The following is a 23,961-nucleotide window of genomic DNA, read 5'->3' as shown; positions in this document are numbered from 1 at the left end:
AAATCTTGGTGTCATGATCCAAGGTGAATCTGACAAGTAAATGGACAAAGTGAACTTTTTTTCCTTTGGCTTGGTGCCAAAGTGGGTTGATTGCCCCCGGTGGCCATTAGAATTATTACACGTGGTGTCATTTGTTCTAAGTTGCCCCGGTGATGGTGAGTGGTATTACACTTTAGTTTTAATGTGCACGTATTACAAATCAGGTGTGAGGCTCTGTAAAAGAGTTTCAGGTGTGTTTGATGATCGTTGGTGATATTGATAGTCCATCATTTGGGAAGCAAGCCTGGGTGATGAAGGAGCTGAATGAGAGTCCTGGGCAGCCCAGCCAGAGGGGTTGAATCAGCTATGGAGTCTGCAGGGAGTGCTGGCATGGATTGGTGGAGTCCAACGATGTGGTCTGCAAGAAGGGCTGGCATGGCGTGGTGGGGTCGCAGTTTATGGTGTCAGCAGGAAGTGCTTGCATGGCTTGGTGGAGTGGCGACTATGGTGAGAGTTGCACTCAGCATGCTGGACTTGGTTGCTGAAGACTGGACTCAAGCATGCTGGACTTATTGGCAGAAAAGTTGGACTCAAGCGTGCTGGACTTATTGGCAGAAGCTGGACTCATCTTTGGGACTCTGTTTACTGGGCAGCTGCAACTGGTGGTGTACTCTGCTCCAAGGCTGCACTATGGTGATGTATCCAGTTATGGTGATGGATCCGGTTGAAGGAGAAGATGCACGCAGGTGGTGGGCTCTGTTGCGGGGAGCATAAGCAACAGAGCAAAGCTAAGTGGTGTCCCCCTGTATTGTCATTTTCCCTTATGTGTGTTTAGTGCAGTGGTGGGATTAGTTTCCGCACCGACCAATTCCCTAGTGAGGGTTTAGGTGAAGGGCGAGTCAGGGTTTTAAGGCACGTGTGCGTCGCCCGGTGTGGAACCGGCATAGGGAACGTTAGGAGTGCAGGGACTCTGGCTCAGGGGAGTGCAGGAGGTCTCCACTTCCCCTATTCCCTATCGCAGGGCGCACCATTGTTATTGTTACCCAGGTTTCCCCTTTATTATTTAAATTCGCCTTACTGGAGGTGGGGTTTCCAGAGTACTGTATATATAACGTGTATTAACTAAATTCGCCAGTTGGAGGCGGTGTATCCAGCTGCACGTTTTATTATTTAAATTCGCCCTACTGGAGGCGGTGTATCCAGGGTCACGTGTGTCATGGGTTCGCCTTGCGGTACTCCCTGCGTCCAGACACACGTGAGACCGTGACACTTGGTTCCTGATGGTTTGTTATACAAAAGTGTTTAGATACACTATGCAATAAGAAACCATTGCAAAAGTGTTTATACAAAAGTAATTTATTGATTACAATGTACTTGCGGCCTTCAATATGTGGGTCGCACTATTCAAACAATGCACGCTTGTTTGAGCAAACGTCTTATTAACAGAGAAAGCTATTGGATTTTTAAATGAGGCACACTGGCTCAAGAGGGGTTAAATCTCACCATAGATAATGCAGATAGATAACAAAAAATGGTCCAACATCTTATGATTACATTTTATATATTTTATTCTTTTTTAAATGATTCTGTTTTTAATATGCTTTTATTTTCTTTCTACACAGTTTATGTATATTTTATTTGCAATTTCAGCATTTTAATAGTGTTTGGTCTGTTTTAATTTTTTGCTTCATTGATTAATTGTTCGCCTGTTCGCATTGGTTCCCCTCCCTTTAAATACATCACTACCCCCTTATTTCCCATGCCACCTGATGAAGACGGCGATTCGCCATTGAAACGCGTTGTCGATAATCTTTCCCTTGAAAAAAGGTTTGCACCTTTTTAATCATTTCTGCCTTCTCCATCTCTACCTCAAGTGCTCCTCAAAGACTGTGTGTTTTCTTTTTTGTCCTGTTATTTAGGCAGATAAAGACAAGTTGAAGCAGCAGGAAGTGTCTGTGAGCAGTGCTGCCATTGTGGGTGAACTACAGCAATGGAGACTAAGGGACAAGGAAGTAGTGTGACTTTGAAGTGACTGAAGAGGCAGAGTGGCCTTCCACCTTAAAGGGGACCTTGGATAGGATGATGTTTCACGAGAAGCCCAGTGCTTGGTAACAGGACTGAGTTCATGGGACTAGTGGGGGTCCTGAGCGGAGATCCAGGGTGCCAGTAGTGGAAGAAATAAGACGTGGAGCCGCTAAGCCGGTAGAGACACTTGCGGATCAGGACGGTGGTGACGAGCTGGGTTGTGACGAAGTAGGGAAAGACAGTGTGCTTCACCAGTCCTGAAGTAGACTACAATGGAATGAGGCTGTGTGAGAAAATGCATTACACTTTGAAGGAAACGTCCATAAGATTTTGCACTCGCTAACCCTTGTACATAACCCTTTCCAAAGTACCGTTCAGTAAAGACTGTGTTTAGGCCGGTTTCACACGTTCTGATATTTCCGGTACTGGAAAAAACGGTACCGGAGATATCCATGTCCATGTGTCCGTGTGTACACTACGTGCAGCACACATGTGGCAACCGTGTGCCCCCCTTGTGCCGCATCAGTACCACACGGCCAGCCTCTGGGGAAGTAACGCTACTGTAAGCGCTATTCCCCTGCGGCAGGTGCTGAACGCGGCTGTCATTATTCTCCCCTTCTCTGCCGCAATCAGTGAAAGCCAAACTCGACGTGGGGTCCCCACTATTTTTTTTAACCAACCCGGTAAAACTCACAGCTGCGGGCTGCTGTTTTTAGCCTGGGGGGGGCCTATATCCATGGCCCCTTACCAGTCTGACAATAGCAGCCCGCACCTGTGAGTTTTGCCGGGTTGGTTAAAAAAAAAATAGTGGGGACCCCACGTCAGGTTTTGCTTTCATTCATTCTCCTCTGCTCGCGCTGAGAAGGGGAGAATAATGACAGCCGCGTTCAGCACCTGCCGCCGGGGAATAGCGCTTACAGTAGCGCTACTTACTTCCCCAGCGGCCGTCCATGCACATGGAGGACATCAATGTGTGTTTTCCGTGTGCATGTGTGCGGGACGTTTTGCAGCCCGTGTGTCCGGGAGAAAACGGACATGTCAGCATGTTTTGCACACGGACATAAGGTCCGTGAAAACACGCTGACATGTGCATAGACCCAATCATTTAAATGGGTCAACGTGTGTCAGTGACTCGGGTACGTGATAAAACTGTCACCACACGTACCGGAGACACTGACGTGTGAAACCGGCCTTAGGATGTTGGTAGCCTCCTTTATTGCACTTTAAAACCTATGGTCCTGGTCAGCAAACACCAACGTCCACAGATGACCTGCATGGGTGCAACACCCTCACAGCATCAACACCAACACCCAGCCAGGACCCACTCTTTCATGTAACACACTGAATAAAATTCAAATGAGTGGGCACCATCCAGCTATACCTGAACAGTATACTAATGCAGGGATCACCACATGCAAGTAAATTAGATCAATACACAAAAGAAGAAAACAGACTCTGCATATATGTGGGATCACCACGCATGAAACAATTATGTGAAAATAAAATTTTTTATTAATTGCACAAAAGCAACAAAAAACACCACACGTTAAAAACAATTAAAAACAGTCTAATCAGCATGTACACCGCTGGCTGCAGAATATAATGGCACTTAATATGGATCAATCAAGCTATTAATGAAGCTCCATGTAATACAGACAATACAATGGGAGCAATAGAAAGAGACAATCAAAAATGACTGGACAAGTTATTATAACCCTGTAGTAATATAATGTGCTACATGTATAACAAGCAGCAAGGAAAACCAATCAATAATCCCTGATAAGAACCCTGCAGTGTTTGGTAAATACCTGATGGAAAGAGGTAAAGAAAAACCTGGGTAACAAATAGAGCTCCTCATGGAGTGAAATCACTTATTCAAAGGAGCAACTGAAGCTCAAAAAATGAAAGAGCTAATAAAGTGCGGTAATTCCACACCCCAGACTGGAGTGCAATACATCACCCAGAAGCAGAACAGTCAAAGAGTCCAGTCAAAGTCGCCCCAACGTCTGTGTAAAGAGCCAGCAGCCACAGCGGGGTACAATAACCCACGCGTTCCGACACCACAGGTGTCTTTCTCAAGGTGAGTGCTAATGTTGCTTAGTAGAGCAGCTATTTAATTTAAAATAATCACTGATAAATCCTTGCCAGGTGGCAGCTAGAGGCGTGCAGACGCACAGATAGGCGGATATGGCGTCATCAGTTACGAGTGTAATGCGCAGGCGCCGTCACAACATAACAAACATTAAGGTATAAGTCGAGATCTCGTGAGAGATAGATGTCCCGCGCATGCGCACTACAATCAAGCGAGTAGCCATAGCGCTGTTTGTAAGCGCCATCACAGACTGCAAAGCGACGTTTGTTGTAAGTCAAGGTCTCGTGAGATTTGCAGATCTCACACAGGCGCAAATAAGCCCTAAGGTAACCATAGCAATACAAACAAGTGCTAACACATCATACAAGACGGTAAACCAAGATCTCATAAGGCCCATACATCACATGTAGGCACAATTCGGCTGAACATATGTCTAAAGGAATAAAGGCTAGACACATATGTTTAAAATGTGAGCGCTGTCATAATATCCGCCATGTTGCAGAAAACGATGGGTAATACACACATATTAATGTGACAAAAGGGCGGCGCTTGATAGAGATTGAGTCTCATGGACTTAATACAGCCCGTACATACGTTGTATATTTATAACTAGGTGTCAGAATCTTATTAAAAAGTCCCGCACAAACGCACTGCAATCAGGCGGGTGACCATAATGCTGTTTGTCAGCATTATCACGAGCTGCAGGGCGGTGCTTAGTGTAAGTCAAAATCTCATGCGGTTTAAAAATCACACGCATGCGCAATCCAGCCCTGAGATAACCATTGCAATACAATACATGCAGGTACTATCATAGTATACAAGGCGCAATTTGATGTAAGCCAAAAACTCATAAGGCCTACACAACACGTGTAGGCACAGTATAACTAAGTAGATGGCCAAGATGAATACTAGACTAGACACACATGCTTGATATACCAATGCTAATGCGACAAAAGGGCGGTGCTTAATACAAACTAGTTCTTATAAGGCTTACACAACCCATACAAACATAGAATGGCTGTAGCAATGAACGGTAATGTAGCCCATATACCAACAGCTCAGATGATCAAATAATCATAACAGTCAGAGATACATCTCATAAGTATGCATCAACTATAGACAAGACCGTGTATATTAATACTAAAGATATGTTGTCGCTGTATCTGCTGAAAAAGGTCAACATTTAATGGACAGATTGCATGGAAACAGCCTATAACAATGATGTTAGGTGAAGTTAAGTCAGATATAAGTAAAGGTTCTAGTTTGATAAAACAAAGGCCAGGCCTAATGCTGTAATAGAAACATATAGAACCCCCACTTGAGATTGTCTTGTTATTGAACTTATACCATCAGACTGCAGGTATAACAGTACCAGACAGCACACCAGAATTTTATAAGAAATCAAGACAATAGTAAAATTGAGGCACATTATAATGGCCCATATGCAGATCGGTGTAGCAAAATATAAGGGGAAAATGCACACCAGAGCCATCAATGATGGTACTAGAGTCTGAAGATATAAAAATGTTTTTAAGTCAAACCTGGTGTTAAATTACTAAACATATATAAAGTAAATGCAAGGCATAGATAAACAAGCGCCAGACCAATGCAGGTATAGACCAAACACTGCTGATGACCCATTGAACCCAAATATGGGAAAGAATGGAACCAATTTGAGTACCAACAAGTCAAAGTTTACTGACATATCTTAGTGTGATGCATTTGAGTGCAGATTTAAATCTTACAGCATTAGGCCTGGCCTTTGTTTTATCAAACTAGAACCTTTACTTATATCTGACTTAACTTCACCTAACATCATTGTTATAGGCTGTTTCCATGCAATCTGTCCATTAAATGTTGACCTTTTTCAGCAGATACAGCGACAACATATCTTTAGTATTAATATACACGGTCTTGTCTATAGTTGATGCATACTTATGAGATGTATCTCTGACTGTTATGATTATTTGATCATCTGAGCTGTTGGTATATGGGCTACATTACCGTTCATTGCTACAGCCATTCTATGTTTGTATGGGTTGTGTAAGCCTTATAAGAACTAGTTTGTATTAAGCACCGCCCTTTTGTCGCATTAGCATTGGTATATCAAGCATGTGTGTCTAGTCTAGTATTCATCTTGGCCATCTACTTAGTTATACTGTGCCTACACGTGTTGTGTAGGCCTTATGAGTTTTTGGCTTACATCAAATTGCGCCTTGTATACTATGATAGTACCTGCATGTATTGTATTGCAATGGTTATCTCAGGGCTGGATTGCGCATGCGTGTGATTTTTAAACCGCATGAGATTTTGACTTACACTAAGCACCGCCCTGCAGCTCGTGATAATGCTGACAAACAGCATTATGGTCACCCGCCTGATTGCAGTGCGTTTGTGCGGGACTTTTTAATAAGATTCTGACACCTAGTTATAAATATACAACGTATGTACGGGCTGTATTAAGTCCATGAGACTCAATCTCTATCAAGCGCCGCCCTTTTGTCACATTAATATGTGTGTATTACCCATCGTTTTCTGCAACATGGCGGATATTATGACAGCGCTCACATTTTAAACATATGTGTCTAGCCTTTATTCCTTTAGACATATGTTCAGCCGAATTGTGCCTACATGTGATGTATGGGCCTTATGAGATCTTGGTTTACCGTCTTGTATGATGTGTTAGCACTTGTTTGTATTGCTATGGTTACCTTAGGGCTTATTTGCGCCTGTGTGAGATCTGCAAATCTCACGAGACCTTGACTTACAACAAACGTCGCTTTGCAGTCTGTGATGGCGCTTACAAACAGCGCTATGGCTACTCGCTTGATTGTAGTGCGCATGCGCGGGACATCTATCTCTCACGAGATCTCGACTTATACCTTAATGTTTGTTATGTTGTGACGGCGCCTGCGCATTACACTCGTAACTGATGACGCCATATCCGCCTATCTGTGCGTCTGCACGCCTCTAGCTGCCACCTGGCAAGGATTTATCAGTGATTATTTTAAATTAAATAGCTGCTCTACTAAGCAACATTAGCACTCACCTTGAGAAAGACACCTGTGGTGTCGGAACGCGTGGGTTATTGTACCCCGCTGTGGCTGCTGGCTCTTTACACAGACGTTGGGGCGACTTTGACTGGACTCTTTGACTGTTCTGCTTCTGGGTGATGTATTGCACTCCAGTCTGGGGTGTGGAATTACCGCACTTTATTAGCTCTTTCATTTTTTGAGCTTCAGTTGCTCCTTTGAATAAGTGATTTCACTCCATGAGGAGCTCTATTTGTTACCCAGGTTTTTCTTTACCTCTTTCCATCAGGTATTTACCAAACACTGCAGGGTTCTTATCAGGGATTATTGATTGGTTTTCCTTGCTGCTTGTTATACATGTAGCACATTATATTACTACAGGGTTATAATAACTTGTCCAGTCATTTTTGATTGTCTCTTTCTATTGCTCCCATTGTATTGTCTGTATTATATGGAGCTTCATTAATAGCTTGATTGATCCATATTAAGTGCCATTATATTCTGCAGCCAGCGGTGTACATGCCGATTAGACTGTTTTTAATTGTTTTTAAAGTGTGGTGTTTTTTGTTGCTTTTGTGCAATTAATAAAAATTTATATTTTCACATAATTGTTTCATGCGTGGTGATCCCACATATATGCAGAGTCTGTTTTCTTCTTTTGTGTATCTTTCATGTAACACGCTACACATGCAATACATAGATTGCCATTATGGCCAGAAATGACTTTCCCTGACAAACACAGGTGACTCCGGTAAGAGGAGCCGAATCCTCGGCGATCAATTGACCATCGGCTTCAACCCAAAAGTAAGTGGTCTTCTCAAGACAGTCACATTAGTAATGTGTGTTAGAATGAATGGTTTTGAATGGAAATCTAATGGTAGGTTCACGTGGAGTCTCTTTATGTGGATTTTGGAGCAGATTCTGTGGTAATATGTACATGATACTGCTTTGAATACTCTTTGAACAAGATTCCTATTAATTTCAATGGTAAAACACGCCACTAAGGAAAAGAAGCAATGTCAACCCTTGACACATTTCTGCTGTAAAAAAAAAAATCTCCAATATTGACTACTGTAACAACTGAAGCAGCAAAAACCACATTCATAAAAACAGCATCAAAAAAAAACCATGATACCCCCTCTCCTAGAAAAATCCATGTAAATAACTCTGTGTGGACATGTCCTTTAGACTTTTCTACAATTTATCCAGACGACCACAGTACACATCACATTTCAGATACCAGCAATGTAATAATAATCAACTGCTGATAAAAAACTGTGCAAGCCACAAAGTATTGTAATGCACCCATCAATTGCCATATTCGTTTTTTGATAGACAAATAATGCACATTAGTTTTAATAATAATAATAATAATAAATTTTATTTTTATAGCGCCGACATATTCCGCAGCACTTTACATTTCAGAGTGGATTTGTACAGACAATATACATTACAGCATAACAATAATCACATACAGTAGATTATAACAAATACCAAGAGGAAAGAGGGCCCTGCTCGCAAGCTTACAGTCTATGAGGAAAGAGGGAGACACGAAAGGTGGGTGGTAACAGTTGCCCTGATTGTATGGACCAGCCATAATGTTAAGTGTGTGACAGTACAGACACAGAGGGCTAATGGATGCATAAAGCATGTGGGAACATGATGCGGGGAACCTGGTTATGGTAAAACTTTTGGCTCTGCCACACAGGGATAGATTAGGTTAATGTGTTGAGGTGGTAGGCCAGTCTGAATAAATGCGTTTTCAGGACACGCTTAAAATTGTGGGGATTGGGGACTAATCGTATTGACCTGGGAAGTGCATTCCAAAGAATTGGCGCGGCACGTGTAAAGTCTTGGAGACGGGAGTGGGAGGTTCTGACTATTGAGGATGCTAACCTCAGGTCATCAGCAGAACGGAGGGCGCGGGTAGGGTGGTATACTGAAACAAGGGAGGAGATGTAGGGTGGTGCTGAGCCATGGAGGGCTTTGTGAGTGAGGGTAATAAGTTTATACTGAATTCTGGAGTGGATGGGTAGCCAGTGTAATGACTGGCACAAGGTAGAGGCATCGGTGTAACGATTGGTGAGGAATATGATCCTGGCTGCAGCATTCAAGACAGATTGGAGAGGGGAGAGTTTGGTAAGAGGGAGACCGATTAGAAGAGAGTTACAATAGTCGAGACGAGAATGAATAAGAGAAACAGTGAGAGTTTTTGCAGAGTCAAAGGTAAGAAAAGGTCGAATTCTAGAAATGTTTTTGAGGTGCAGATGACAAGAGCGAGCCAGTGATCGAATGTGGGGGGCAAAGGAAAGCTCGGAATCAAGTATGACCCCAAGACAGCGGGCATGTTGCTGGGGAGTAATAGTGGAACCACACACAGAAATGGCAATGTCGGGTATAGGTACATTAGTAGAGGGAGGAAACACCAGGAGTTCAGTCTTTGACAGGTTCAGTTTCAGATATAGTGAGGACATGATATTAGACACAGCATTTAGACAATCGCCGGTGTTTTCTAGAAAGGCTGGCGTGATGTCAGGAGAAGAAGCGTATAATTGGGTGTCATCAGCATAGAGATGGTACTGGAAACCAAATCTACTGATTGTTTGACCAATAGGGGCAGTGTACAAGGAGAAGAGGAGGGGGCCTAGAACCGATCCTTGGGGGACCCCAACAGTAAGGGGAAGATGAGAGGAGGAGGAACTGGCAAAAGATACAGTAAAGGAGCGGTCGGAGAGATAGGAGGAGAACCAGGAGAGAACGGTGTCCTTGAGGCCAATGGAACGGAGCATAGTGAGGAGGAGCTGATGATCCACAGTGTCGAATGCTGCAGAGAGATCCAAGAGAATTAGCATGGAGTAATGACCATTTGATTTAGCTGTTAGCAGATCATTAGAGACTTTAGTGAGGGCAGTTTCAGTGGAGTGTAAAGAGCGGAAACCGGATTGGAGAGGGTCGAGAAGAGAGTTTTCTGAGAGATAGCGGATAAGACGGGAGTGGACCAGGCGTTCCAGGAGTTTAGAGATGAAGGGAAGATTAGAGACAGGTCTATAGTTAGCGGCACAGTTTTGGTCGAGGGATGGTTTTTTAAGTAGCGGATGTATGATGGCATGCTTAAATGAGGAGGGAAATATACCAGAAGAGAGAGAGAGGTTAAATATTTTAGTTAGGTGAGGGGTGACAGCAGGGGAAAGGGACTGGAGGAGCTGTGACGGAAATGGGTCACTGGTGCAAGTAGTTGGGCGAGAAGATGCAAGGAGTCTGCTTACTTCTTCTTCTGTGACTGGTTCAAAATCAGAGAGTGAGTTAGATGCAGTGGGGGAGGGAGGACAGTGCATGGTATGAGGGGATTGGGAGATAATTTCCTGTCGGATCTGGTCAATTTTTTCTTTGAAGTAATTGGCCAGATCATCAGCTCGGAGCTCCGTGGTTGGGGCCTGTACTCTTGGATTGAGTAGAGAATGAAAAGTGTCAAAGAGACGTTTCGGGTTATTGGACAGTGAGGTGATGAGGGTGTTGAAATAGGTTTGTTTGGAGAGGTGAAGGGCAGTGTTGTATGTTCTAAGCATAAACTTATAATGGATGAAATCTTCGTGTAGATTGGATTTTCTCCACAGACGTTCGGAGCACCTGGAGCACCGATGCAGGAAACGTGTTTGCACCGTGTGCCAGGGTTGTCGCCGTCTGCGTTGTGGTGTTCTATTTATAGGAGGTGCAAATTCATCCAGGGCACTTTGAAGTGTTTCATTGTAATGCTTCAATGCAGAATCAGGACATGAGGGAGGAGATAGGGGCCAATGAAGACTGCAAGTTCTTCTTAAGTTTCTGGGTGTTAATGGCCTGTATGTTTCTATAAGTCTGGACAGTGGGGGTGACCTGAGCAGCCTGGCAGTTCTTGATAGAGAATGAAAGAAGATTGTGGTCAGAGAGCGGGAGAGGGGAGTTTGCAAAATCATCCACTGCACAAAGCCGAGAGAAGACCAAGTCGAGGGAGTTTCCGTCTTCATGCGTTGGAGAATTAGTAAGCTGCGAAAGGCCAAATGAGGAGGTTAGAGATAAAAGGTGAGTAGCAGATGGTGAGAGGGGAAGAGCAATGGGGATGTTGAAATCTCCCATGATGAGGGTAGGGATGTCACAGGAGAGAAAATGTGGAAGCCAAGTGGCAAAATGATCCAGGAACTGATGGGAGGGGCCGGGAGGACGATACACCACCGCCACTTGCATGGAGAAGGGGGTGTAGAGTCTGACGGCATGGACCTCAAAAGAAGGGAAGACAAGTGAGGGTACTTGAGGGATAACCTGAAAGGTACATTTTGGTGATAGGAGCAGACCAACGCCTCCACCAGCTCTATTGTCTGATCTTGGGGTATGAGAGAAGTGAAGCCCCCCGTATGAAAGAGCAGCAGCAGCGGTAGTGTCTGACTGCTGGATCCAGGTTTCAGTAAGAGCCAGGAGGTTAAGAGAATTAGAAAGGAAAAAGTCATGAATGAAGGAGAGTTTGTTACACACTGAGCGAGAATTCCAAAGTGCACAATTAAGAGAGACAGATGGCGTGCAGGGAATATTAATCAGATTAGAGGGGTTTCTGAGTGTAGCAGTCGGGAGGTTTGACTTTCTATAACATGGGGGACCAGGGTTGGGAGCAATGTCTCCTGCGACTAGGAGAAGGAGGATAGAGAGAGTGAGCAGATGGTTAAGTGATTTGTGAGAGCGTCTCTGATGTTGAATGGTGGGACTGACTGGATCTGTGCAGTTTAACAACGTGAAAAGAGCATGAGTGCTATACATAGGAGAGGAAAGAAGCGAGGGGCCAATATGGATGGAGTGTAGAGAGTTAATGCCAGGGCGGTGGATGTGTGTGAATGCAGCGGCCAGGATTAAAATTACACAAATGCATATGGTATATATTTGTTGTACTCCAAATGTACAGGGAGTAGATGTATATAAAGGTCTTACCTGTCTCCTGCCATGTTATAACTGCCAGTACTTTGATAAACTGTACTTCAATAAAATGTGCATAAATGCCCCCTGCATAAATGCTATCCCCAAGCTATGTCTGAATATATAGGAGGATAAGACTTAGAACTTTTTTTTTTTTTTGGCTCTCTCTCTTCTCGTTAATCAATCACACTAAATTGAGACACCAGGACCCAATAAAATGTTGTGGTCAAATAAACACATGTCCAGCACTACATGGATCATAAAGCACTTTGAAAAGTTTCTTGACCTCACAACATAAGGGGACAAGCAGAGTAAGTTGAAAAAACTATATACCAGATAGAGGCTTGCAGAGTTGAAAACACAGAGATAGCATTCAGGATTAACTGCTTGCTGACATTGAATGGAGACACAGGAGTGGATTCAGAGCAGAGATTGGAAAAGCTGGTTACCAGATATAAGCTTGCAGAGTTGAAAACACAGAGATAGCATTCAGGATTAACTGCTTTTAAGTATATAAAGGACCCTAAGGAGAGTTATTAAATGTTGAATATTAACCTAAGAACCCAAATAAGGAAAAGAAGCCCAATACAATATCAGACTTCATTTCATGATTCATTAACAAACAGGTCTAAAAACATCCAATAAAAAAGAGAGTGTAGCTCAGAAATGGATGACACTCAGACTCAGGACAAGGTCCAGTTCAGACTACAAGTATACAATAATTGCCTGGTGGCTCCACAACTCAAAAAAGTGGTCTGAGTGATAGAAAATGGAGATGGAAAAAGCCTTGGAGAAAACAGATTGATCTTAACTTGCGTTTCGCATTAGCTTCCTCTGGGGGTGATATGAGTGTAGGGTGGTCTTTACATATGATTACTCACTAAATGAGATTGTAAGGCGGTTCTGAGTGAGGCTCACATTGACCGAGGCCCAAACCGAAAGCCACGACTCGGCGTCCCATGTCTCCGATGCCAAAGGACACATCACCATGGAGACCAGGCAGCAGTCAGTCACCTATTTTTTTTTGTGGTGACCACCCGCCACGACTGACTGCTGTCTGTTCTCCATGGTGACGCATCCTTTGGTGTCACTCGTTACCTTCTGACACCTTTGGGGTGTTCGGGGACTGGTGAAGTCAGGCGCGGCGTCAATGGCTTACAGTCTGGGGCTCAGCCAACGTGAGCCTCCTCAAAACCGCCTTACAATCTCCTTTGGTGGGTGGTCATATAGAAAGACCCCCTGGAAGAAGCAAGTGCGAAACGGGAGTTAGGCCGGGGTCACACCTGCGAGTGCAGCGCGACTTTCTCACATTCCACTGGTAAGTGTGACCCTGGCCTTAGGCTCAGTCTATGGCCTCCCAGGTGCTTTCCATCTCCATTTTCTATCACTCAGACCACTTTTTGGACACATATTTTCTCTTACTTGTTGTGGAGCCATTGGGCTACTTGCCTCTATAGTGATTGTGTAGTGTTTATAGGCATTCTGGATTGGACCGTGTCATGGATGTCATAGCTTTCTGTTACACTTTCCTTTTTAGTAGATGCATTTAGTTATGTTTGTTGATTAAATGAACTCTGTTATTTACGCGTTTTGTTTCTTGTTGCTCTTTGGAGGTGCCGTTTATGCACCTACTTTGCTCTTTTATACGTTTCCATAGTAACCGAACAGCCTCTCCCCATTCTGACAAGGCTGAGAGCAGAGACGCTGAAAACTACATCCCCCATGAAGCTTTGCGACTGGGTCCATTCAGGTCGGTCTTTTTTCTGACGGTTATAAATAACCAATAATCGCTTGCCGTACGTTCACACAATGATTCCAGGAAGATGTGACAGAGCTAGGGATGAGAGGGTGGAAGTTACTCGGCCATTGGGTGTTATGTGAAGGCATCCACGGGTCAGGCTTGTGTCCGGACAGCTCTGACAGGACCGGCAGCTGGTGTGTGTCACTGAGAGGGAGCGAGCGGCGCCGGGAGAGCGGGGAGGCTGCAGGGTGAGGGAGGCCGCCACACCGGGAGCGCACACTGCGGGGAGGGCGCACTCAGGGGAGACAGACAGTATGGATGAGAGCACACTCAGGAGAGACAGATATAGTACAGACGAGAGCACACTCAGGAGAGACAGACAGTATGGACGAGAGCACACTCAGGAGAGACAGACAAGTATTGACGAGAGCACATTCAGGAGAGACAGACAGTATGGATGAGAGCACACTCAGGAGAGACAGACATAGTATAGACGAGAGCACACTCACGAGAGACAGACCGTATGGACGAGAGCACACTCAGGAGAGACAGACAAGTATGGACGAGAGCACACTCAGGAGAGACAGACAAGTATGGACGAGAGGACACTCAGGAGAGAGACAGTATGGACGAGAGGACACTCAGGAGAGACAGACAAGTATTGACGAGAGCACATTCAGGAGAGACAGACAGTATGGATGAGAGCACACTCAGGAGAGACAGACATAGTATAGATGAGAGCACACTCAGGAGAGACAGACAAGTATGGACGAGAGGACACTCAGGAGAGACAGTATGGACGAGAGCACACTCAGGAGAGACAGACATAGTATAGACGAGAGCACACTCAGGAGAGACAGATATAGTATAGACGAGAGCACACTCAGGAGAGACAGACATAGTATAGACGAGAGCACACTCAGGAGAGACAGACAGTATGGATGAGAGCATACTCAGGAGAGACAGACATAGTATAGACGAGAGCACACTCAGGAGAGACAGACAGTATGGACGAGAGGACACTCAGGAGAGACAGACAGTATGGATGAGAGCACACTCAGGAGAGACAGACAGTATGAACGAGAGGACACTCAGGAGAGAGACAGTATGGATGAGAGCACACTCAGGAGAGACAGACATAGTATAGACGAGAGCACACTCACGAGAGACAGACAGTATGGACGAGAGGACACTCAGGAGAGACAGACAGTATGGATGAGAGCACACTCAGGAGAGACAGACATAGTATAGACGAGAGCACACTCAGGAGAGACAGACAGTATGGAGGAGAGACAGACAGTATGGACGAGAGCACACGGAGGAGAGACAGACTGGACGAGAGCACGCTCAGGAGAGACAGACAGTATGGACGAGAGGACACTCAGGAGAGAGACAGTATGGATGAGAGACAGACTATGGACGAGAGCACACTCAGGAGAGCCAGACATAGTATAGACGAGAGCACACTCAGGAGAGACAGACATAGTATAGACGAGAGGACACTCAGGAGAGACAGACAGTATGGATGAGAGCACACTCAGGAGAGACAGACATAGTATAGACGAGAGGACACTCAGGAGAGAGACAGTATAGACGAGAGGACACTCAGGAGAGAGACAGTATAGACGAGAGGACACTCAGGAGAGAGACAGTATGGACGAGAGGACACTCAGGAGAGACAGACATAGTATAGACGAGAGCACACTCAGGAGAGACAGACAGTATGGATGAGAGCATACTCAGGAGAGACAGACATAGTATAGACGAGAGCACACTCAGGAGAGACAGACAGTATGGACGAGAGGACACTCAGGAGAGACAGACAGTATGGATGAGGGCACACTCAGGAGAGACAGACATAGTATAGATGAGAGCACACTCAGGAGAGACAGACAGTATGGACGAGAGCACACTCACGAGAGACAGACAGTATGGACGAGAGGACACTCAGGAGAGAGACAGTATGGACGAGAGGACACTCAGGAGAGACAGACATAGTATAGACGAGAGCACACTCAGGAGAGACAGACATAGTATAGACGAGAGCACACTCAGGAGAGACACAGTATGGAGGAGAGACAGACAGTATAGACGAGAGCACACAGAGGAGAGACAGACTAGACGAGAGCACGCTCAGGAGAGACAGACAGTATGGATGAGAGACAGACTATGGACGAGAGCACACTCAGGAGAGACAGACATAGTATAGACGAGAGCACACTCAGGAGAGACAGACATAGTATAGACGAGAGGACACTCAGGAGAGACAGACAGTATGGATGAGAGACAGACTATGGACGAGAGCACACTCAGGAGAGACAGACAGTATGGACGAGAGGACACTTAGGAGAGAGACAGTATGGATGAGAGACAGACTATGGACGAGAGCACACTCAGGAGAGACAGACATAGTATAGATGAGAGCACACTCAGGAGAGACAGACAGTATGTATGGACGAGAGGACACTCAGGAGAGAGACAGTATGGATGAGAGCACACTCAGGAGAGACAGACAGTATGGACGAGAGGACACTCAGGAGAGAGACAGTATGGATGAGAGCACACTCAGGAGAGACAGACATAGTATAGACGAGAGCACACTCAGGAGAGACAGACATAGTATAGACGAGAGCACACTCAGGAGAGAGACAGTATGGATGAGAGACAGACTGGACGAGAGCAAACCCTGGAGAGACAAACATAGTATAGACGAGAGCGCACTCAGGAGAGACAGACAGTATGGAGGAAAGACAGACAGTTTAGACGAGAGCACACTCAGGAGAGACAGACATAGTATGGACGAGAGCACACTCAGGAGAGACAGACATAGTATGGACGAGAGCACACTCAGGAGAGACAGACATAGTATGGACGAGAGCACACTCAGGAGAGACAGACATAGTATGTACGAGAGCACACTCAGGAGAGACAGACATAGTATGGACGAGAGCACACTCAGGAGAGACAGACATAGTATGGACGAGAGCACACTCAGGAGAGACAGACAGTATGGACGAGAGCAAACCCAGGAGAGACAGACATAGTATAGACGAGAGCACACTCAGGAGAGAGAGAGACAAGATAGACGAGTGCACCCTCAGGAGAGACCAAGTATAGATGAGCAAATAAAGTCTGGGGAGCCTCATTTAAGAGTCTCAAACACGGGACTAGCCAGATCTTCCTCCAGGGAGGAAGATCTGGCTAGTCCCGTGTTTGAGACTCTTAAATGAGGCTCCATGGACTTTATTTGCATATTCGTATTTCCCAGGGAGCAATGCACCTAGGATTTCACTGATTGAGCGCCTTTGCCGGCTGCCGCAGTGTTTTCTTTGACTGGTCTCCCTGAGGTCAGTGATTGTTTTGTGATGTCAGATATAGATGAGAGCACACTCAGGTGTGACAGGCAGTATAGATGAGAGCACACTCAGGAGAGACAGGCAGTATAGATGAGAGCACACTCAGGAGAGACAGGCAGTATAGATGAGCGTGCACTCAGGAGAGATAGTATAGACGAGAGCACACTGAGGAGAGACAGACATAGTATAGATGAGAGCACACTCAGGACAGTCTCATGGTACAAGGGGATGAGTACTCAGGCGAGACTATAGACGAAAGTACACTCAAAATGGACAGAGACAAGGTAGACGAGTGCATATGGGAGGGACAGAATACAGGAGGTTGCACACTCAAGGGAGACAGTTATAGGTGAGTGCACACCAGAGACTGGCAACACAGGAGAGAGCACACTCAGGGCAGTCTCATGGTATAGAGGAGCACACACTCAGGAGAGATTCATAATATAGGAGAATGCACACAACATAGACTGACAGCATAGTCTGAACTCAAGAGACAGACAAACACAATATAGGAGAGCGCTCAGGAGAGACAAACGTTATAGGAGAAGACAGGCTCCTCACTGGAGACTACATGCTAATGAGGGACATGCTCATAATAAGATAGAGCGCACACTCTGGAGAGACTGTGCAGAAGACACTCATCTAATTGGTCTTTTTACAGGTTCCACATTCCTGAGCCGCCTGCGCACGGGCACTGCTGCGGTCACCGTGTGCACAGTGGTGGGGGGCACCTTGGCTGTCATCTGTGTAGTCAGCTGGGAGGCGACTGAGTGCCCCCTCCCCTCCGTGCTGTATGTGAGCTGTACCGAGACGAGCGGAGCAGGGATGGAGCGCAACGTCGGGATGTGCTGATTCACCGTCATTCTCATCTGGAGGCACAAACAGATCCACCGATCACCTCCCCCCTTCCCCCAGATCCAGAAATGGAGCGCAGGCAGGAGCAGCAGAGCCTGGACTTCACTATGGACAATGTGGAGAAAGTAAGTGACCCCCTGCGATTCCAGGCAGGTTCATCCATGTGCATCACCCAGTGCCAAGGCTGGAACTTCCCAGATATGTATCACCCTGTGCCCGACAAGGTGCATCCTATGTGTATATCACCGTGTGCCAGAGCAGGTGCATCCCGTATACATGCAGTGTAGAATAGCAGCTCTGCACCCCGGGGGGCACTATGGGGATGAGCTGGATCAGTGCTGCATGGTGTCACCTATGTATAATATATACGCAGAGCCGCTATTTCACATGACTGCACTTTTCTGCTTTATGTCTGCAGAGCGGTGCTGGGTACAGCTGTGCCTGGCTCTGCTGCTGCTGTGTGGAGGGGGGGATGGGTGTTGTGCCATATCTGTAGTACATTCAGCTTTTGTTGTGAGCCCGGCGATGACAGAATTCTGTGCATCGGTTCTGAAGCTTATGTCATTGCTATTTCACAGATATATTAGTATATGACTTCTGCACCTGACATTTTGCATCAGATATTTCATTCCCATTACTATGGGCCAATGCAGTGGTGATATCATGTGCATCTATCTGGGTTTCTGCAATCCAAACTAACATGGATGTAATTGTAGCTTCTTGGCCGCAGTCTCCAGGCTATGGCGTATCCCTGGGCTTTGTGCTGTATTTTCGGCCCTTCCTTAGGGACTCTAGGTGCGTCCTTCTGACAGCTGCAGGTTTCTTGCTGAAGTACGTGGCGCATGTGGGTCTCACTGTGACACTCGGTGACTTCCCTGATCCACCATGACGTTACCCAGTGCTCCGGGGACATCGGCAGCTGTGTGTCCCCCCCCCCCCCCCCGCCTCCTGCTGGTGACGGGATCCTCCTGGTACGGTGTATGATTGACACATAAACAGTGCAGGGAGCTAAGATGCTCCGATTAGAAAATCAATACGGCCTCTTTGCTGTGGGCTCTCGGAGACTATTTTAGGACCCTCGGGGAAGGGTGTAGAATTTAGGAGGGGCATCTGCTGTGACGGAATTTAACCCTGATAATAAGCATTTCATACCAACCCCACTGATCATCCCATATAGAATACAAAGGCAGATAATAGCTTTTCCAGCAGAAAAACAAAAAAATTGAGGATGCCTCTTCCGTCCAAAATATTAAAGTGCAGAAAGCGGTCATGTTAATAGCATGTTGTGCTTGGGTTTTTTGTTTTTTTTTTGTGGTTCATTGCTCCAAAATAATGTCTGTGTGAACAGGAACTTATTTGTATCACATGTGTAATGTATCTCTGTGTTTTATGTCTCCCGTTGAACAGGCTCTTCACCAGTTATATTACGATCCTAACATTGACAACAAGAACCTTGCTCAGAAGTGGTTGATGCAGGCGCAGCTTTCCCCTGAAGCCTGGCAGTTCAGCTGGCAGCTCCTGAACGGTGGCAAAGTACCAGAAATCCAATATTTTGGTGCCAGTGCGTTGCACATAAAGATATCCCGCTATTGGGGTGATATACCCTCCGATCAATATGAGACCCTCAAGTCGCAGCTCTTCTCTCAGATCTCTGCCTTTGCCAGCGGCTCCAAGATTGTCCTCACCCGTCTCTGCGTGGCGCTTGCGTCATTGGCACTGAACATGATGCCTGACTCGTGGCCGCACGCCGTGCCGGACATGGTGCAGGTTTTCCAGACAGAGGATGGACAGACAGACGGCAGAGCTCGTTGTTTGGCACTTTTGGAATTGTTAACTGTTTTGCCCGAGGAATTTCAGACTAGCCGTCTACCACCTTACCGCAAAGGACAAGTGCGCAGCTGCCTGTCCCAGGAGTGCGCATGCGTCTTCCCCTTGCTGCGTCAGCTCTTACAGCAGCGTGATTCCCCGGGATTTGTCAAGCAAAAGGTGCTGAAATGTTTTTCCAGTTGGGCCCAACTAGGAATCCCTCTAACCGAGTGCGAAGAACTGACCATGGCGGCATTTTCTGCTCTACAGGACCCTGAACTGTTTGACTCCGCAGTGGAGGCTTTAGTGAATACCATCTCTCAACCTGATGCACAAAGGTCAGATTCCAAATTGCCCGGTTATTACGGGCCTCTGTGGCTCGGGTCTTTTATAGGATTGTACCAGGGATAAATTTTAAAAACACAGTCAGCACGGAGTTAAGCAGGGGGTCTGCTTTTATGTGAATTATACTTGTTAGACAGTGAAAAGTTTTCTAACTTTCTACTGTAACTTTTCTGCACTTATGTATATTTTATTTCCTCATCATTTTCAAGATCTTGTTTCCATCCAGAGACTGAAACCTGTTCTGTCTTCTCCTGTTCACACAGTTCGTGGATTTTTTTAGGGCTTTTTCAGACGTCCGTGGTCATCTCCAATCGCAATGTACAGTCTGGGCCCGAGCATGGCCGCTTCTTATATTTCTACGAGGCTGTCACACTCGATTCAGGAGACGCGCCATCATTCCGTACATTGCGATCCGAGATCGGACTGATGATAAAAGAGACGTAGGGCGAACTTGACCATGGTAGATTCACATTGGTGCAGGTAAAATCCCCATTCTATTACAGTACCTGGCAACTGGATACAATTAGTGAAATCACCTGCAGACATTTTCCATGCAATAAATAGTAATTTACTTTTTGTTAATTCCCCAGCTTTGTTCAGTTGAGAAAATGGATTTTAGCCACATATACAGGGGGGGGGTTAAATCCGGAGTGAGTCCACAGCAAAATTTGCATGGACCATAAAGAGGTCCAAAACATACTTTCATTTATTACACATTGGTCTATGTCCTTTTGGCTGCATTAAAGAATAACCTTCAATTTATAAATCTATAGTACTTGTGAAAGAAGGAGACTTTGTAATCTATTTCTTTTGCCTCCTGGACTGAACCTTCTATTCTCAAGTCACTGATATCGGTCTTTAGTGAATACAGATTTTCCTATTAGTAAGATAGGACAAGCAGTTGGTGCTCATAAAGTTCTATGGATGTGTCTCTGTTTCTAGCTTTTCCCATCTCCATTTACGTTTAAAACTGTCATCTATCTCGTTAATGGGAAGATCTATCTTCACTGAATGCAGGTTTTACCCATGATTTCAAAGTGAACGATCCGTCGAGGGGGGGGGAAAGAAGCAGATTTCTCTGATTATTGATTTATGACATAAAAAATGAACATGACTCTTAAGGCCCCAGCCAGCGAGATTGCTGTGTGTGACGGGGATTAGCGACCACCCCCCCTGCCGGATATTGCTGATCGTGATCGATCGGCCTGGGCCGTTTTTCGATCGCTGGTCTCCCGCTGTCCAGCGCGCATCGCTGCATGTGGCAGTGAGAGACCAGCGATTCAGTGACGCTGGTTTCTAAGGTAAACATCGGGTATCCAGGAACTGCGCGGCTCTTAGATACCCGATGTTTACCTTGGAAACCAGCGTCCAGCGTCGCTGGTCCTGATCGCTGAAGGGGCTGTCTTGTGACAGCTCACCAGCGATCAGCCTAACGATGTCCCAGTGATCCCATCCATGTCGGATCGTTGGGGATCGCTGGAACATTGTTATGTGTAACGGGGGCTTTACACTTTAAATACTTGACCACCGGAACCTAAATCTCTTTCCTTTCTACCACTAGCTTTTATTTTTGCTAATGCATGGTGTCAAGCTAATCTGCCAGAAGTTCAGTAAAAGAGAGATTTGTGGTGAGAAAACCTATTAGCTGGGTGAGCAGGACTAGGTCAGGACAGGTTTTCAGTCTTTGGATCAAAACAAGAATTTTTTTTTTTTCATTTATTGACCTAAAACCAAAGGTTTTACTGGGGTTGTCTAATCTTCACTATTCTGGAGTGTACCACCCTTCTGCATCCCTGCTTCCTGGTTAGGGACGGGTGCTGCGGTTAAGACCAGAGTGGCATTATTACATTGGTAGCCCAAACTCTGCCCTCTCAGAGGAGAGTGCGCTGGGCCAGCTTCAGAGCAGCGCTCGTGAAGAGTTTGTAAGCGCTGCACTCCCTGCCTAGGAGATTGACTTCCTCTGAGGGTATGTGCAGACGATCAGTAAACGCTGTTGGTTGGACACTGCATACTTGTGCAGCATCCAACCCGCAATGTCCAGATGTTACAGCATAGTGGATGGGATTTCAAGAAATCTCATGTCCACTATGCATCCAAAGGCACCCACGGAAACGGACATGAGGTGCGTCTCTCCAGACCGCAGCATGTCAACTTCTTTTGCGGAGACATGAGCCTCCGCAAGACAAATGTCACCCATACAATGTATTGGACGCTGTGAATTTGCATGGTTCAGTGAGAACACATGCGGACTCACCTGCTTTCAATAGACAGCAGCGCTTTGGACTCGGCGAACATGTGCTGCTTCTAAAGCGCTGCCACTTCCGGATCCTCTGCACATGCCCTGATAGACTGCAGAGGTGGCCGGTAACCTAGGCAGCAAGCAGTAAACTATAGAATTAAAGAATTATTCAGGATTTTTAATAGGCGGTAAATTGCAGCATTGCTTGTTTTTACAAGACTATGCAGTTTTACCTGTTTAAAAATGGTGAGAAATTGTATTGCACGAGAATCCTGGCTCAGTTTCAACCAAACGGCTCGACATATACGGTACGTTTCGTGCCAGATATATGTTTACGACACTATTCAATTTTGAAAAGTGTGAACAATAAAGGGGACATGATTCAGAAGAGTCTTGTGACTGTTCACTCTCTGAATTTTTGCAGCGTTTTTTTCTTTCGTGCCGTAACAAAGCTGCGTTTTACAGTTGCAGAAAAATTAAATGAGATTAAAAAAAATCTCATTCACAATATTTTTTTTTTGTTTTTCCTTGAGTTCTTTTTAAGCTGCTGGAAGTTTTTTTTTTTTTTTTTTTTTTCCTGCAGCATGACCCTTATTTCAGCGTTTGAGCAGCATTTTTCACCCACTCAAATGAATGGTAAAAACAAAGCTCCGAAAAACACATTAAAAAAAGTGCGTACTGTACACACCGTTTTTCTCAGCCATCACTCCTGGTTTCTTTTTTTTTTTTTTTTTTGGTGCTGAAAAATCCATGTTTGAACATGCCCTAATAATGCACCAAGTTGTGCCAAAGATTGCACTGATATTTTAACCCAAAATAATGGTATGAAGTCGACCAAGAATGGTTTTTCTAATATTCAAAGCGTCACTTTAATAGAAAGTTTAGCAACTTTCTAATAAACTTTACACTTCTGTAAGCAGAAAAAAAATCTAAAAACCCTTCTGGACCTAATAATCACGGCTGGGGGTTGTCATCCATATACAGTACATGGATGGAAGTAAAATATCCGGACAGTTTTAGCGTGGATACATTTGTAGCATGCCCTATACTGTGTAAATAGGAATGACTCTTAAGTGCTCTGGGCATGTCGGAGCACTTCCAAAGCCTCTGCCTCGTAGCCCTTCGGAAGCCAAAAGGGCACTTTTGGATATGGAGGACTGTGAACCCGTCTAAAGGGTTATTTGCAAAAAATAAGTTCTTCCCCATGGATAGGAGATAACTTGCTGATTGCTGGAGGTCTACACTGGGAATGCTGCTCCTTTCTTACGGGATGAAAGTTGGAGTCCCACCGATCGTCACGTTACCCCTCTCCTGCGGACGTTAACACCGGCTGATGGGAACAGAACGATGGCTAATACGGTGGGTCCCTCTCCGTGCAGCATCATGCTATCGGCAGCACATCACCTGTTAACATCAGACAATGTGCTGCCGAGAACTAGAATTTTTATTCAGGCATAAATGATCCAATCGCTTAACGAACAAGTGTTTTTCTTATTTTTTTTTGGTATCGCTGACTTGTTTACAGCATAATAAGGAACGCGTTTTTTCGATAC

At 45.4% G+C, this 23,961-nt stretch overlaps 1 protein-coding gene and 1 long non-coding RNA gene across 6 annotated transcripts in view; both read left to right on the top strand.

Annotated features, from left to right (window-relative positions):
- The window catches only part of LOC141048882 (uncharacterized), a 36,664-nt gene extending 34,146 nt beyond the window's left edge, over positions 1 to 2,518 (top strand). Inside the window, exon 2 of the long non-coding RNA XR_012220168.1 lies at positions 1,899 to 2,518. This is a non-coding gene — a long non-coding RNA (uncharacterized lncRNA). The remainder of the gene's footprint in view (positions 1 to 1,898) is intronic.
- Positions 2,519 to 13,792: 11,274 nt separating this feature from the next.
- Positions 13,793 to 23,961, top strand: part of IPO13 (importin 13) — a 71,506-nt gene continuing 61,337 nt past the window's right edge. For 3 of the 5 annotated variants that reach the window (XM_073544473.1, XM_073544472.1, XM_073544469.1), the window contains exons 1-3: positions 13,903 to 14,055; positions 17,825 to 18,143; positions 19,426 to 20,162. In XM_073544473.1, coding sequence (XP_073400574.1) covers positions 18,087 to 18,143; positions 19,426 to 20,162 — 794 coding nt within the window. In that variant the 5' untranslated portion in view covers positions 13,903 to 14,055; positions 17,825 to 18,086. Of the gene's footprint in view, positions 13,817 to 13,866; positions 14,056 to 17,824; positions 18,144 to 19,425; positions 20,163 to 23,961 lie in introns of those variants that run through there. The other 2 variants (XM_073544471.1, XM_073544470.1) reach the window with 2 other exon arrangements.

Source organism: Dendrobates tinctorius, unplaced genomic scaffold (assembly GCF_039654945.1).
Source record: "Dendrobates tinctorius isolate UK_male_01 unplaced genomic scaffold, ASM3965494v1 ptg000138l, whole genome shotgun sequence".
Taxonomy (NCBI): Eukaryota; Metazoa; Chordata; class Amphibia; order Anura; family Dendrobatidae; genus Dendrobates; species Dendrobates tinctorius.
Note: the sequence above shows the minus strand (reverse complement) of the source record. Positions and strands in the feature narration are given on the sequence as shown.